This window comes from Pygocentrus nattereri, chromosome 11 (genome assembly GCF_015220715.1).
Source record: "Pygocentrus nattereri isolate fPygNat1 chromosome 11, fPygNat1.pri, whole genome shotgun sequence".
Lineage (NCBI taxonomy): Eukaryota > Metazoa > Chordata > Actinopteri > Characiformes > Serrasalmidae > Pygocentrus > Pygocentrus nattereri.
In genome coordinates, this window is record NC_051221.1 from 24,816,796 (window position 1) to 24,833,771 (window position 16,976).

At 40.2% G+C, this 16,976-nt stretch overlaps 2 protein-coding genes across 2 annotated transcripts; both read left to right on the forward strand.

The window, feature by feature from the left end:
- The first annotated feature begins 6,506 nt into the window (after positions 1-6,506).
- Positions 6,507-10,464, forward strand: nr2e3 (nuclear receptor subfamily 2, group E, member 3). The gene is made up of 8 exons (XM_017722849.2): positions 6,507-6,950; positions 7,256-7,406; positions 7,643-7,746; positions 7,854-8,129; positions 8,395-8,576; positions 8,980-9,220; positions 9,334-9,439; positions 9,924-10,464. The coding sequence occupies exons 1-8, from the start codon at positions 6,860-6,862 to the stop codon at positions 10,054-10,056; spliced, it is 1,284 nt and encodes a 427-aa protein (XP_017578338.1). The 5' UTR covers positions 6,507-6,859; the 3' UTR covers positions 10,057-10,464.
- Positions 10,465-12,911: 2,447 nt separating this feature from the next.
- Positions 12,912-15,880, forward strand: stoml1 (stomatin (EPB72)-like 1). The gene is made up of 6 exons (XM_017722850.2): positions 12,912-13,300; positions 13,398-13,547; positions 13,762-13,965; positions 14,412-14,625; positions 14,731-14,925; positions 15,080-15,880. Exons 1-6 carry the CDS (start codon positions 13,031-13,033, stop codon positions 15,274-15,276), a joined length of 1,230 nt encoding a protein of 409 aa, XP_017578339.1. The 5' UTR covers positions 12,912-13,030; the 3' UTR covers positions 15,277-15,880.
- The last annotated feature ends 1,096 nt before the right edge of the window (positions 15,881-16,976 follow it).

Consider the following 16,976-nt stretch of genomic DNA (forward strand, 5'->3'; position numbering starts at 1 on the left):
ATATATATATATATATATATATATATATATATATATATATATATATATATATATATATATATGAAATATTAAAACAAGTGATTTCATACAGTTTTTCCCATTTAAACATTATTGCAATAACAGAACTAATCCTAAATCTGAAAAAGCCCAGTCATCAATTTCATAATAATTAGACATCCCCTACAAAATCTTTAATTGGCAAGTGACTGCAAGTTCTCTGCCGATCAACACAAAGGTGCAATCTATTTAGTGATCTAATTAGTGCTTAAGCCTGATGTGTTGTTTTTGCCAAGTTTTTTTTTTCTACTATCCCCATTCATGCAAGTTGAGGATAACCTCAGCCAGCATATGGCAGCTTGAGTGCTTTAATGTGTTTAATCCTAAACTGATAGATGAATCACAATGAGTCATACAGAGCTATAAACCCTTGGCTTGCCTGTAGTTATTTTCAACTGTTTATCATGAATGGACTTAATTAGATATTAGAGCTTAACTTTATGATGAAATCCACAAAGAATACCAATTATGTATTATACATGGATAATACTTGATTTGGAATGACGAAGGCAAACTGTTACTTTCATCTGGTCATTCCATTCAAAATTATTACAAATGACAAAACATGTTTGTAAAAACAAAATTATTAAGAATAGACAGGCAGATTTAATTTATCCTAATCAGTATGAATAAGGTCAAAGCCAATTAGTGTGTGTACTGTGAAATTTGTGCTTTTGGCAAATTTTATGCACTGAGTGTTAAACTGGTTTCAAGTTTAAAACTGGTTTAACTAATTAAGTACTTCACACTAAAATGTTTGATGAAAAAATACCACACATTGTCTAAATACCCTAATAAAACAATTGAAAAAAACCTACAGTTACAAAGGAAAGGCAACACTAGACAATAAATGTCACATTCTTTAGATGAGAGACCTAATCATTTGAAGCAAATTGAAGATAAAGGGAGGATTTTTGAGATTTTGGAGTTGTTTCTTAAAGTTAGGTCTTCATTTACGCAAAGATTCATGCACAATAAAAAGTTAATCTCACTCTTTGACAATAGCTGACATTCAAACAGCTTATACACAAAGCTGCTTAGAGTGATGCACGGAGATGTGAACTTATGGCAATGTGCTTTCAAGGACATCATATTCACCTGACAAGGCTGTCATGATAAAATCTTGCTTGCTGTGGTAAACATTTGCGGTTTTCTCTGCTGATTCCAAAAACAATATTCATGTAATGTTATTGTATTACAATTAGCATTTGAGATGTTATTTAAAAGAATGTTAACTAAAATCTAAGAGTTTCACTGACAGATCAAGACATTCTATGACCCCAGACACACATAGCTGATGTGTAGCAAGTCAGCTGCCAAGGAAAATATTTGTCCAGTGCGCAGCAGTTAGTGCTAATTACATGGGCTGGCGGCTTGGGTGGCTGCTCTGTTTAAGTGCCTCTGGATCTTCTAAACAGTCTGAGGGCCGCTGAGCCCCATCAGGAGGCTCAGGAAAGGAGCAATCTGACACTGATCCGCTCTCAGGCCGGGGCCCAGCGCACCATTCTGCTGATGGCAGCAGCACCTCGAGCCGGGCAGCAGCTGTTTACTGTCAGAGATCTAGGTCAGGCCATGCGTGGGGAAGGGTTACGGCTGTGTACATGCTATGGATGGAGTGGGCCTCTCCTGTTTGGGAGCTGGACTCCTGAACATTCTGGAAGCTCCATGTTTTGAAACTGCCTGATATCAGCCAAACACTTTTGTCTACCTCAACCTGTTATACAGCAAGCTTATTTAGTTATATAGTTACTTAGTTAGTCTTAAGACTTAATTTTTCAGTAACATCTACAAATTATTTGGCAACTACTGTGAAACTGATATGCAAGTTATGAAGCTATGAAAGTAAAGAATTAAAGTGTCGGCTCACATACTGGCCCCTTACAGTTTAAGAGATGAGGCCATCTGTCAAATATTTCTAATTCCACCCATTTTCAGCATCCTGACCCCTCAATTCTCAGTGCATGGCTATTAGCACACTGCCCACCGCCTCTACATACATGTTAATAGATGCTGCTCTTATAATACAATGGATTTCCAATTCCATTCCAATCAGTTAAGATCTTATATCGCCCCTTTAAGAGTGACTGACATCAACAGCTTTCTCCTGACGTGTAGGGAGTGTAAGAGGCTAATCTCCAGAGCTCATGGCCCTGGCACAGGCAGACTGAGGTACAGGTTTTAACACATGGTTATGTAACACAGGCTACAAAGTTACACTGTCAGCACTGCACAGATCAGATTCTAAACACCTTACCTGACCCATGTATGCTGGAAAAGAGCTAGCAGTGGAATGAAATGGTACTTAGATAGATCTGTTCCTACTAAATAACATTCCATCAAGGTGTTTATTTGTTGGTTGAGGGGTTTGGTGGGTGAGTTATGATCATGCTGAAAGAACCTAGCCAGTATCAAGTGCTTTGGCACAAGCAGGAGGTATACTTCATATTAATACTTTAATAAAGTATAATACATTACTATAACATACTTTCAAAATACATAATAATGCTAGTAATACTGGTTAGTAATAGACTAATACATATATTACAGTATATATATATATATATATATTTTTTTTTTTTTTTTTTTTTTTTTTTTTTAATCTTGCCTTGAAGCAAGCAACAGCAATAAATGCATTTCATTCATCCAACATTATCCCAAAATCAGGTGAAAGAGTGTCAAGATGTATAAAGGATACCTTTTCACAGCCAGTCATCACACTTTATATTCAAACTATTTTGAGACATGCCGTTTCTAATCTCTTCCTTTTCATATAATCTCTGCTCTGCCCATCTAAGCAAGTCTTGTCCTAAAAGGCACTAGAGAGCATTATGCATGATGACAGCCACCTGCCTGTTACATAAACTCATCTAATACGACTGCTGTGGCTGCTACTGGCCCCCACCTGCACACACAGCGGACTATGCAGCGTACCCAGGTGTGTCATCCTCACATGACATCAACAGAAACAGGAGCTGCAGCTAGTCTTTGTTTTGGCAGCCTACATGTTTTCAAGCTTGTGTTTTCAACTCCCATTCTTTCATGTCTTTCACATCTCCCCCTGCCAGAAAAATCGCAAGCCAAAGTAAACAGCCTTTGATTAATGGCCCCTAAAAGATACCAGTATGACACAAAGAGCTACAGGAAATACTCCTTCCAAAAGTTTCTAATGCTCTTCCATTTTCTAACTAAGATGATGACAGTGTAATTCTTCATTGGAATAGCTATAACTGAATACTGTTGCTGTAGTCACAGGAAAATCTCATAACCTTGTTTTTTTTTTTTAAACATCAGTTGCTCTAAACACTATATGAGCCTTGAATAATGAATGGGCCAAAATTGCTATCTTCACAGATATAATGAACATAATTTCCTTCAACAGTTACTGTTTCCCAAGGTATAAGCTTTTATGACAGTTATGATAAGACACATTAAAAGGTTAACAGCAAGACAGTATTTCTCTTCACTATGAACTTTTCTCTACAGTTACTGGTTGCTATCTGCTACAATTAGAGATCACTAAAGAACTACCTTAACAGTTTCTCCACTACAAGAATATATACAGTCCTGTGCAAATATCAGACCATCCTTCATTTATTTAATTTCTATTTAATACAATCATTATGTACAATTATTAGATTTTCATGATATATTGTAGGTATAAGATAGTCCACCCACACAGGGAAGGGGAAAGTCAAAGGAAAACAAGTGGAAAAGTGCCAAAACTGGTGTTATTTACACTGCATGTATATTTAAAAATATAGAGAAAATGGGACACTTAACAACAATGCAAGACCTGGCAGACCAACAAAATGGTCACCATCAGATAAAGTTATATTTGAGAAACAGGAGAAAGTCAAGTTCTAGTTTTGCTTCAGATCACAAAATAAAAAAATACAAAAATTCACAAGTGGTTTTGTCCATCTTACCACTGTGAGAAAAGAACTCAACACTATGACTGTAAAAATGTTCCGTCAGATCAACCTAAAAATTACTTGATGTAGTAACAAGCAATTTAACTAGTTTTATTGAATTCAAAAAATGACATTTGACACACACAACTTCTAAGGAGGAAAACCCACGCAGACACGGGGAGAACATGCAAACTCCGCACAGAGAGTACTGTGGTCGCCCAGCTGGGGACTCGAACCCAGGCCCTCCTTGTTGTGAGGCAACAGCGCTACACACCACACCACCTTGCCGCCCTTATTGGAAGACTCATTCATTCAAATTATTTATTTGAATAAAACTAGTTAATTTACTTGTTACCACATGAAGTATTTTTTTAATTTGATCTGATCTATCTGAACCATTTTGGTGGGTATGAAAGGATGTGCAAAAAGCCATTACTGAGAAAAGGAAACAGACAAAAAAAGAAGAACATTTACAGATTAAACAAAGAAGCTGCTGGTGGTTTCAGAACAATGAACTGGAGTCTGGTGCTCTGGACTCATTGGGCCAAAAGTTTTTTTTTTTTGTTCTTGAGAAAGGTTCCTAGATAAAGTGTGTATTAACTTGTCCGTTTCATGACATGTTCTTAAACCATAGCATTGTTTGACCTTTGACCTGTGCTTTTGAGCGTGTGTAGATTCTGTTTTACCTAAGAAATTTTAAATCTTAAATAAGATAAACAGTGATGAATGTCAGAATCTTCATACAAACTGTGTAAGGGGGTTTCAAGAAGAAAGTTCTAAAGACTGGTTAGACAGGCCCAGTGAGTCCAGATCTGATTGCAAAATTGAAGATTAAATGCAAAATTTAAAAATTTTGTATTACATGTAGTTGTTGAGAATTTTGTGCAATTTTCTGTTAAATATAAGTTTGTTGTATTTTTCATGATGGTGAAAATAAATTACTTGTATTTAATGGCCCTTTTGACTAAAAAGATTTAAACGAAGAGAGGTACCTGACTTCTGCGAGGGGTCTTGGGAATGTTTCAGCATGTATTAGAACCAAGCAGGCAATTTTGTTCAGTTCAGAGTTCAGATACCTCCGTCTGCTCTGCTAGACAAGCCCCCTGCCCTAATCAGGATCTCTAATCTTTTTACACAGCAGTTTAGGTCAACAGAGAGGGGTCTGTCACAGAAACAGAGACACCAGCCTAAGATGAATTGAGCATTAAGTGGGATTTTTGCTTACAGAGATCATCTTCTGTCCTATGTTCTGCCTCTAAGCTATTTGTACTTTGAACTGGAAACTGGAAAAAATTGCCTGTGGCAGTTCTAGAGAAAGAAATATGGCTTTATTGACTGGTACCTAACATGCTAAAAACATCTCATTTTCTTGGTTGGATGTAAATTACTTGCAGTGTTGTTATTTAATTTACTGGAAGTTTTCCTACCTGTTGGGCTCATGGCACCAGCTAAAACCCCACAGCCATCACAACTTGGGAAGACCCCATAAAAGTACAGAGCCATGTGTGGCTGTCTAGCTTTTGTATGTGACCCAGCCCTATTAAGTCCTTAACAAGGCAAATCAAAGAAAAAAGCAAATAGCTGACTTCAGTCCTCTAATTACCAGTAAATCATGCAGGGGTCACTAATTAGGCAGACCAGGATCCAGAAAGCAGTCACCATATGGCACTAGGCACTAGGCTGGACTTGCGGTTGGGCCCCTGACTGCCTTTTCAGCCTTGCAGGCGGCTAATTGACCCCCACCACCCCCCTCCTGCAGTCTTTGTTAACTTGGGACAGCACGTTTTGTGGTAAGCCAAGCTGCTTAGCTGACTTGAGAAGGGTGGTGTTTTTTCAGGGTCTCCTTGCTGGGTAATTCCTTTTAAAGTTGAACAGTTGAAAAATCAATGCTACAGGACAAATCCAAATCTGTCAACATGTCAAACCAAATAATAAATGCAGAGAAAAATCACAATAGGCCACATTTAGCATCACTTTTGGCAGAGAAAGTTGGATTAGCGTCTTTATTATCTGCTTTTTGGAATGGATCCAAACAATATGACTCATTTTAGTGGTGGACAATATTGAGGATTAAAAATGATGAAACACTATGAAACTAACGGAACAATAACAGACCTCTCTCCAGAACACAAGTATAATCCCTTTTCCTTCATGGGCAGACACATTCTTATCGGCAATTACATTTTTGTTGCTTCATTTTCTGCAGCAACAGCTATAGCACTTGAATTAGTTAAGGGCAAAAAAACATTAACAAGATGATGTACACCTGCCATGTTTCTGAAGCATGCTACTGCAAGCTCACTTGCAGGACCACTCCTGGACAAAGACAACAGGACAGAAAAACAGAGACAGTGTGTCCAAACTAAAGCCAAAGCCTCTTCTTTATTCTTTTATTCACCATTTGTGGAAGGGGCTAATGCTGAATAGTGTGACTGATTGATCCACCCCTAGATGGACAGTAAAGATTAAGAGGATGACAAATAGGCATTTGCTTACACAGCGCTTGCTACTAATCCCCTTGTCTTCCTTTAGGGAGCTCAGACTGGACAGGGACTCAAACACATTTCAGCATCACCAGATGCAAGATGAGGAGGTGACAGGCTTCACTGGACTTTACTGCAGTAACAGTCAACAGGTTCTAGAGAAGAAAACAAAGTGCAAAGACAGTAGACCTTCATCAGGAGTAAAGACGTGGGAGTTTTTGGAAGACACTACAGAAAAACCTCAGCTTAACTGAAGGAACTGAAAGCCAAACTTTGTTTGGGGAAAAGGTGAATCCACTTGGAAGGGGACCTTCAGGACTCCACTTGGGCCAAATTTCACAGAGGAAAAATTTGAGGAAGCAATTTTGACGTGCCACAACCATTCACCTCTATAACAGGTTGAACTTAATGGAGGATCCCATTTTGAAAATTTCCATGGTGCCATCCACATCACCCACAGACTCCCCCAGGAGCAACTCCACAGAGGAGAGCCATGACGGTGAGTTCTGAAGCTGCTTAGTTTATCCCAGTACTAGGTAGCAACAGGTTTCTACTTGTCCAGCTTTGCTTTACACCATGCATTCATCAGGCATGTGTACCAAAAATACTGCATTTTTAATGCTGTTCCTCTATTCAACTACTTGCACTTGACAGAAAATGAAAATTTACAAAAACTTATTCTTCTTATTCTGCAAAAATGGTGCAGGCCCATTCAAATGAGAACTCTATGATGGGAAGGGAATTGGGTTTGCATATGTTTCCTTGCACTCCACATCAGGTTACAGAGTTGTTTCCTGTGTCTAGGTAAAAGTCCAGCTCCTGGAAAGACCCTAAGCACAGGTATGCTGTGTAAGGTGTGTGCAGACACAAGCAGTGGGAAACACTATGGTATCTATGCCTGCAATGGCTGCAGTGGTTTCTTCAAGCGCAGTGTGAGACGCAGACTAATTTACAGGTGAGGACAATGACAAAACATACAATGGGCACCTTCCTGATCAGGTTTAGGTAAAAAAGATAGGGTTAAATTGTTTTTAAGCTCACATATATATTACTGTATATATCCATTCATTCAAACTAGATTACAAACTGTAAAAAAAAAAAAAAAAAAGAACCTACAAAAGTAGTGTTGTAAATGAGTGCCTTCTGCACTGCAGTAAATTGTATCCTAACAACAAGCATGAACTGTTGCAGGTGCCAAGCTGGAACAGGCATGTGTCCAGTTGATAAAGCTCATCGTAACCAGTGCCAGGCTTGTCGTCTCAAGAAATGCCTTCAAGCTGGCATGAACAAAGATGGTAAATCTAATTGTCCCCTTTTTGTCTGTCCCATTTGCCCTGTTTTTGCCTTTCTCTCCCTTTCAGCCAATCCCTCTCTCTAACTAGCCACATCCATCTTTCCTCAGCTGTGCAGAATGAACGTCAGCCCCGAAGCACTGCTCAAGTCAGGCTGGACTCTCTGGATGTGGACACAGAAAAAGAGCACCTGGCCACCACCCGGGAACCCACGTCCTCATCGTCTACATGCTCTGTGATCAGCAGGCCCCTGCTTGCCTCCTCCATTAGCTCCAACATAAGCTCCACTGGCCCCAACCAGCGCAGCATCAGCCCCAAGAACAGTCACCGCTTCATGGCCAGCCTGATGACTGCAGAAACCTGCGCTAAGCTAGAGCCTGAGGATGGTAAGAACACATACAGAAATAGAGATTGACTAGACTAATCCAGCCACTCATAAACAAGCTTAAAAACAGTGCATTTATGTTTCAGATATGAATATTTTGTTAAGCTTTTGTTCTATGAAGCTCTTCTTTTTAATCTTGGAAGTAGTGTTTGAAGTCACAGCTCACTTAAGATACACAGAATCTCTGTGAATTATCCCATAATTCCAATGCCTAGACTTTATTTTCAATTTGCAGTACTAACATTGGCTTCTCTCTTATTTTGCAGTGGATGAAAATATTGATGTTACCAGTAATGAGCCTGAGAGAAGCTCTCCAGAGTGCAACACGTCCCTCTACTCATATTCTGGCCCTGAGAGTGTATATGAGACCTCAGCTCGTCTCCTCTTCATGTCTGTTAAATGGGCAAAGAACCTGCCAGTGTTCTCCCATCTGCCCTTCAGGGACCAGGTAGAAGCCATTCACTGTCTGTTCTAATAGAATGGCGTGTGGGAAAATAAATCATCACTGAAATAAGACAAAATTGTTTGTTCATTTTTGTAAACTTTTTGGAACTACCGGCACTCAGTTACATTATGGGAGTATTTCAGGATGACTGGAATAATATTGGAGTATTATTTATTACCATTCTGGACAATATTTTCTTGTGACAGTGATGAATGGCTGAGATGGCAATACTAACCTGGTATTCGTTGACTGCAGCAATAGTCAACCATTATACATACCGTGTACAACTGTAGAATGTAATATATCTATCTGAAACTCAAAATTTCGTGACCTGGTGAAATGTCAATGTGTTCTTAACTAAGTTAAATGAATAACTGTTACCTCTTATCTTTCTCTGTGTTTGCAGGTGATTCTACTAGAGGAGGCGTGGAGTGAGCTGTTCCTCCTCTGTGCCATCCAGTGGTCACTGCCACTTGACAGCTGCCCCCTGCTCTCCTTGCCTGACTTGTCTCCTCCTTCCCAGTGCAAGAGCAGCCCCTCTGCCTCTGATCTGCGCCTTCTGCAGGAGGTCTTCAGCCGCTTCAAAGCCCTGCAGGTGGACCCCACTGAGTTTGCCTGCTTGAAGGCCATTGTTCTTTTCAAGCCAGGTCAGTGATCATTCCTATGCTACAAGTAGGAATAAGTAAGCATGTTTTGAGCGCACATGTGTGTATTAATAGTGCAGTTTGATGAGTGAAATGGATTTTTCTCTCTAAAACAGAGACACGTGGCCTCAAAGACCCAGAACAAGTTGAGAATCTGCAGGACCAGTCTCAAGTAATGCTTGCTCAGCATATACATACACTGTACACCAGTCAGGCAGCAAGGTGAGCACAAGCACATGCACAAACACTTATTTGCTTTTCTACTTACTTATACCTTCTAACTTGGGCTATATAATACATATTGTACCCTAGATTCTATATATAATTCTTGATCATTAATGTAGCTCAATACAATATTTTATTTGAATAATTAGACATTTTGACCATTTCTATTGTTCCATTTAACAGAACACCTGTTTGTTCTGACAGTGATAGTATATTGATATGAAAAGTCTAAACCTAAACCCTGACTTACCCTAAACAAAAATACATTTATTTGTCCTTTCAGTTTTAAAAATGTAAAACATGTAACTTTTTTAAATCATTGTCAATTGTCACTGGAATGGACAAACTCATCCTTAAAAATACTTCTACAGATAAAATACATGTCTATGCATGCACACGCACACACACATGCATGCACAGGCACAAACAAACACAAACACACAGGAGGAAAAGACCTAATCAAATTCTCTGTGTTTCACAGGTTTGGAAGGCTATTGTTACTTCTTCCCTCCCTACACTTTGTGAGCTCAGAGAGGATTGAGCTGCTCTTTTTCCATAGAACCATCGGAAACACTCCCATGGAGAAGCTACTCTGTGACATGTTCAAGAACTGAAAAACTGTGAAAACTGTGATGCTGCTGAGAGTGCACTAAACACTGGAGCATAAAATCATTTAACTTTTAGGTGCTTTCTTCCTTGACTGCTGTATTAGTGAGAGGTTGCAATGCTTATCACTTCAATCAATTCCTCATGGAGAGAAATGTTATACTGTTCTTCCTTCACACATATTTTAAAATATTTGTGCTAGACTTTGTATTTTAATACTGCTCACAAGTATATGATGTTTATTTTACGAATTATGTCATTTAGGTAGAGCGCTTTCAGTCATCTTTATGCGTTAATGTATTTAAATGCATAAATGCCTTTTAAGCTTTTTACAATGCAAGATTATTTTGATAAAAGCTTTTCAAAAGTAGGACTTTTTATTTAAAAACACAGTATTTTTACTATGCTCACAGACATGCCTCTCCTCTGTAAAAATTGAAATAAAATTATGATTTTTTTCTGAGAAACCTAGAAATCATTCTTGTATCTTGCAACATTGAGTACAGATTATTACAATCTAGCATCTAAATACAGTCTGTATAGATCTGTAACTTCGTTGCCTGTGTGGTACTTCATGTAATCACATGAACTCCATGTAATTCACACTACAGAGCCTGCAGCTGTGAGTGTGCAAAGAAAAACTAACATTGAAAGCACAATAAGAGTGAAATTATTTCACATCATACATTTTATTTTACAAACATTTTGTTTTACAAGATTATATATCCATCAAAATAGTTTACATAAATTAAAGTATAATGTATTCTTTTTCAACGTACAAAGTACACTGCAGAACCATCACAGCTACAATATACAAGGCTATTTTAAATTTCCTACAAGTGCAATCTGTTTTTGGAGAATGCATGTTTCAAACGAGCTCTGTAGCTAGATTAATATTCATGAAAAGCACTCTGTTTTGAATAAGAAACTATAGAAATGTTGTGTTAACTAAAAATTGTAAAGCAACTTTCTATCAGCTTTTTTGAGACATTTTAAACAATTAATGAGAAACAGGTTCATTATAACAGTGGCAAATGGACTAGTTGCACATACACTATATTGCCAAAAGTATTCACTCATCTGCCTTCACACGTATACGAACTTGAGTGACATCCCATTCTTAATCTATAGGGTTTAATGTGATGACAGCCCACACTTTGCTGCTGTAACAGCTTCAACTCTTCCAGGAATGCTTTCCACAAGGTTTAGGGGTGTGTTTATGGAAATTTTTGACCATTCTTCCAGAAGCGCATTTGTGAGGTAAGACACTAATGTTGGATGAGAAGACCTGGCTCGCAGTCTCTGCTCTAATTCATCCCAAAGATGTCTTGTCAGGTTGAGATCAGGACTCTGTGCAGGAGTCAGGTTCTTCCACACCAAACTTGCTCTTCCATGTCTTTATGGGCCTTGCTTTGTGCATTGGTGCGCAGTCATATAGGAACAGGAAGAGGCCGTCCCCAAACTGTTCCCACAAAGTTGGGAGCATGAAACTGGAACTAAGGGGCCAAGCCCAACTCCTGAAGAACATCCCCACACCGTAATCCCCCCTCCTCCAAACTTTACACCTGGCACAATGCAGTCAGACAAGTACCGTTCTCCTGGCAACCGGCAAACCGAGGCTCGTCTAGAGTCCAGTGGTGGCGCTTTACACCACTGCATTGGATGCTTTGCATCGCGCTTGGTAATGTAAGGCTTGGATGCAGCTGCTCGGCCATGGAAACTCATTCCATGAAGCTCTATGCATTGTTCTTGAGCTAATTTGAAGGCCACATTAAGTTTGGAGGTTTGTAGCAATTGACTCTGCAGAAAGTTGGCGACCTCTGTGCACTATGCGCCTCAGTATCCGATGACCCCGCTCTGTCATTATACGTGCTCTACCACTTCATGGCCGAGTTGCTGTTGTTCCCAATCGCTTCCACTTTGTTATAATACCACTGACAGTTGACTGTGGAATATTTAATAGTGAGGAAATTTCATGACTGGACTTGTTGCACAGGTGGCGTCCTATCACAGTACCATGCTGAAATTCACTGAGCTCCTGAAAGCGACCCGTTCTTTCACAAATGTTTGTAGAAGCAGTCTGCAGGCCTAGGTGCTTGGTTTCATACACCTGGGGCCATGGAAATGATTGGAACACCTGAATTCGGTGATTTGGATTGGTGAGTGAATAGTGTACATTCACAAAGTCCTTACTCCAATCACACCCTGTACAGCTTATGAACATATAATAGTGATAGTACAGTCTAACGTTAACGTTACTTAGCAAAATATTAAAAGTCGATCCTAAAAATGACCGTTAACCGAAACATGTTCACTCTGGGTTAGTTAACGCTAACGTTATGTTTTATGGATCTATCGAATCTAATTAATTATGTGTTTGCTTGTTATGATACCAACAAAACTAACAACATTGCCGTCCATTTTAATCTGCCTCAATAACTAGCTACAGAACTAATCTGACTGTTAGCTTAGTTAGCTATCTAGCTAATTAGTACCGCTACGTTAGCTAGTGTAGCGTTAACGCTAGCTAAATTCGGCCTGCCTGGAGAAATTCAGAGTTTAACTAACTCACTCTGTCGTTACAAAGTCACGACAAAATAACACGAACTAGTGTTGAATAAAACGAGTAATATTAGCTAAATCTCAGATTAACAGTAAGAGATTAATTCATGTTCTCGCCTGTTCCTGCCGAAGTTGAATCGCGCTGTTTTTTTTTTCCATTTGAAATGATGTGCGGGCTTTTCAAATACGGGTGAGAATAAGCGCTTTCTTCTGTCTTGCGACCTTTGTACACAAGGTGGCGGTATGAGCCTTTATTTCAGTACATTCAGTGCCCGCATCTCTCTTCCTCTGCCCTAGAGGGCGCTGTTGGGCTGAACTTGTGAAATACCCGGAAGAAATGTTAGCTGCAGCCTTGAAGATTGAGAAGCGTTGCTGTTTTTATTGTTAAAACTGAGAGGAGGCGATTTTCTGTTAGTGAAAATGTTCAGTAAGTCTACAGGTTTCGGCTATGAATCAATTCCGCAGAGAGACCCTGGCAGTACTCCGGGCCTGTACGCGACCCCGTTTACCTTCGGACAGTCTCAGTTCAGCAGCGGTCACTCCTTTGACTACGTGCCTGAAATAAAAGACAACGACTTTACTGACAAAACTCAAGGATTGCTATCATGGATATGCAACTTGATTGTCACATTCCTGGTTTTTCTTTGCACTCTCATCACATTTCCTATCTCAGCGTGGTTCGTTTTAAAAGTAAGTCCTTTCTACAGCTCAGACAGACGGATATGGTGCATATCTGCAATGCTGTTGTCATTTCAGGTATAGCAGTCAATGTACACTGTGCCTTTAGACAGTGCCCAACTATCAGAGAATCGTTGTGTTCCGGCTGGGTCGCATCAGACCTCCTAAGGGTCCAGGAGTGGTGCTAGTGCTTCCGTTGATTGACCAGTGGCAGAGAGTGGACCTGAGAACCAGGGCCTTCAACATACCACCATGCAGGGTACTAACAACCACTTTTGCAAACACAAGTCAGTTACCCATTTATACAAGACTTGGACCAGCTTTTCCTGCCCAAGTCCTTACCTGGACCAACTTGCCACACTAGGCTCAGATTTGAAAGAACATTTCTGTCAATGCCAATATTAGTCTGACATTCTTCTTTACACCATTCAGCATTCTAGGAGAAGTTAACACTTCCTTCTGTGCTTTGTCAGGTGACCACTAAAGATGGTGGACTGGTGTCGGTAGGAGCAGACATCCAGTTCCGGATCTGGAATCCAGTGATGTCCGTGGTGGCGGTGCAGGATCTGAATGCCTCCACACGCCTCACTGCGCTGAACGCCATGACCCAGAGCCTGGGCAAAAGGACTGTGAGAGAGATACAAACAGAAAGAGTTAAGCTAGGTGAACATCTTGGGGTAAGATACTAAATCATACTTGTTATGCGAATGCCTATTCAGTGCCTGTATGTTTTACAGCATATAGAGAATACAGTACGGGCAGGCGCATGCCACAAACACTAAATTGAAAACTCAGAAGACGTGAAGGTTCACTGGTCATTTTGCATAGTAAGTAAAACAGCTGTATATGCTTTGTTAGCATCATAACCTCTGGTTCCTATAACTGCCACTGAAATCCAGAAGTTTCTGTTCAACGAACCATATCACATCTAAACCCTCTGAATGGCATTGTTTACATCTTAATGACCAAATTATGCAGACACAGGTGGCCAAATTTCTCTTTAACTTTAAGATCTGATTAAGGTCTGAGTAATTGAGTGACTGATTTCCCGTGCTCAGCAATCAGGATTCATTAAAGCATAACAAAATTCTTACATATTTTCTCATGCTTTGATGTTTTGCAGATGGACATAAATGAGTTGACAAAGCTGTGGGGACTGGAGGTGGACAGAGTGGAGCTGACCCTGGAAAGTGTGCTCCAGGCTCCAGAGAACCCTCAGGCTGGGCCCCTTATCATGCCTCAATCTGTCCCTGGCCTGGAAGGTCTCACAGGACCAATACAGCAGCTTGCCATGTGTTTTCTGGGTCAAAGCACACAAACATCCCAGCCTGTTAATGGTACATTTACTCAATTCACTTTTTTACTGCCCAGCCAGGTCATTCATACATTTAGTGTTCTTATATCAGTGCTGTGCCAAGAGCGTATTTGCATTTCCTGTGCAGACACAGTGAACTTCACCGATGAGCTGAGCATGGAGGCCCCAGTAGCTACAGCCAGCAACAGAGCGGAGGAGCTGCTGGCAGCAGTGAGTCTGGTGCTGTCTGAAAGTTTGGTTAAGCAGGTGGGAGCCTGCTTCCAGTTTTACATCAGCACTAGTAGTGGTGAAATCAGCAGCTACTACGTGGACCTGACTCAAAGTAGGTACAATAACAAGAAATATATGAAAATCTATTTTTCATGTTATGCAGCATTTTTTAAAGTATTTTCTCTTTTGCTTGAGAAATTAGACTATACTATGTATTATTAATATTAATGCATCTTTTTCTGTCCATTTTTCTCCAATATATCCAGACAGTGGAGCATGTGGTGTGGGTGAAGCAAGGCAATCAGACGTCTCTCTGAGTATGAGCGAGCAGGACTTGATGGCCATGTTCCAGGGAAGCCTCCAGCCATTTGCTGCATACAGCTGTGGTAGACTGAGAGTACAGGGAGACGTGCACACAGCCATGAAGCTAGAGACCCTTCTTAAACTCCTTAAGCCTCATTGAGGCCAGTTGTTAGTAGTGCACATGCCTCATATGTGCTGCCTTTGCATTCGTGTCAGCAAGTCGGTTCTCTTTCCGTAGGTTGCAGTACTATATTAACGCTGTTTGAAATAGGAACTTTTTAGTTATTTAAAAGACAAAAATGTAATTGGCCTACCATTAAAAAGGCTGTGAATGTGATTTCCTGAATAAATTACTGCCCTTCAGGATAGATGTTAGAACAAACAACATGCTTGAAAAATAGGTTCTACTTTGGAAATGTGAAAGGAGTGTAACATGTCACCATTTGCTGTGCAGAACAGAATATATTTCCACATTATATTTGCAATAGAATATATATAAACTTTATTGTGAAGTGGTAAATGAATACAGAACAGTTTTTACTAGATTATTTATTTGTAACTCGTAATATTGTCTTCCCTTTTGTGAGTAAACCGGTCATGTTATTTAAAGATTGTTTGAAGGAATTTAGTATTTTTTGTTGTTGTAAAGTTTGTACACACATAATTGAAATATATTTTTGACAGAAATCCTCAGCTTAGTCATGTTTATATATGTTCTTTGTTTAATATAAAACTTTAAAATAGAGTTTGCTTTGCCAACCGTCTCTAAAGCAGAGGTGTCCTTGGGTTTGTGTATCTGTCATCACACATCCATACAAGGCTGAGTGCCTCTCTGCTGCTCACTCTGACCCTCACTCCTGTGGTCTTCTCTGCCTACACACAGCTGCTTACAGAGAAAACTCCCACAAGGCCACTCTGCTGTGCCATCAAAATCCATACTTCCATGGAAAAACAATGTGCAGTATATGGTGGAATACATACATACACATACATACATACACTGCTCAAAAAAATAAAGGGAACACTCACAACACATCCTAGATCTGAATGAATGAAATATTCTCATTAAATACTAAAGTATTTATAAAAATAGTTTGTTAAAAGTAGTTATAAGTTGAATGTGCTGACAACAAAATCACACAAAAATCATCAATGGAAATCAAATTTATTAACCAATGAAGGCCTGGATTTGGAGTCACACACAAAATTAAAGTGGAAAAACACACTACAGCCTGATCCAACTTGTCCATCCAGCAATGTCCTTTTAAAGTCAAAATGAGGCTCAGTATTGTGTGTGGCCTCCACGTGCCTGGATGATCTCCCTACAATGCCTGGGCATGCTCCTGATGAGGTGGCGGATGGTCTCCTGAGGGATCTTCTCCCTGACCTGGACTAAAGCATTCGCCAACTCCTGGACAGCCTGTGGTGCAACGTGGCATTGGTGGATGGAGTGAGACATGATCGCGACATGTGCTCAATCAGATTCAGGTCTGGGGAACGGGCATCTTGCAGGAACTGCTGACACACTCCAGCCACATGAGGTCTAGCATTGTCCTGCATTAGGAGGAACCCAGGGCCAACCGCACCAGCATATGGTCTCACAAGGGGTCTGAGGTTCTCATCTCGGTACCTAATGGCAGTCAGGCTACCTCTGGCAAGCACATGGAGGTCTGTGCGGCCCTCCAAAGAAATGCCACCCCACACCATTACTGACCCACTGCCAAACTGGTCATGCTGAAGGATGTTGCAGGCAGCAGATCGCTCTCCACAGCATCTCCAGACTCTGTCACGTCTGTCACATGTGCTCAGTGTGAATCTGCTTTCATCTGTGAAGAGCACAGGGCGCCAGTGGCGAATTTG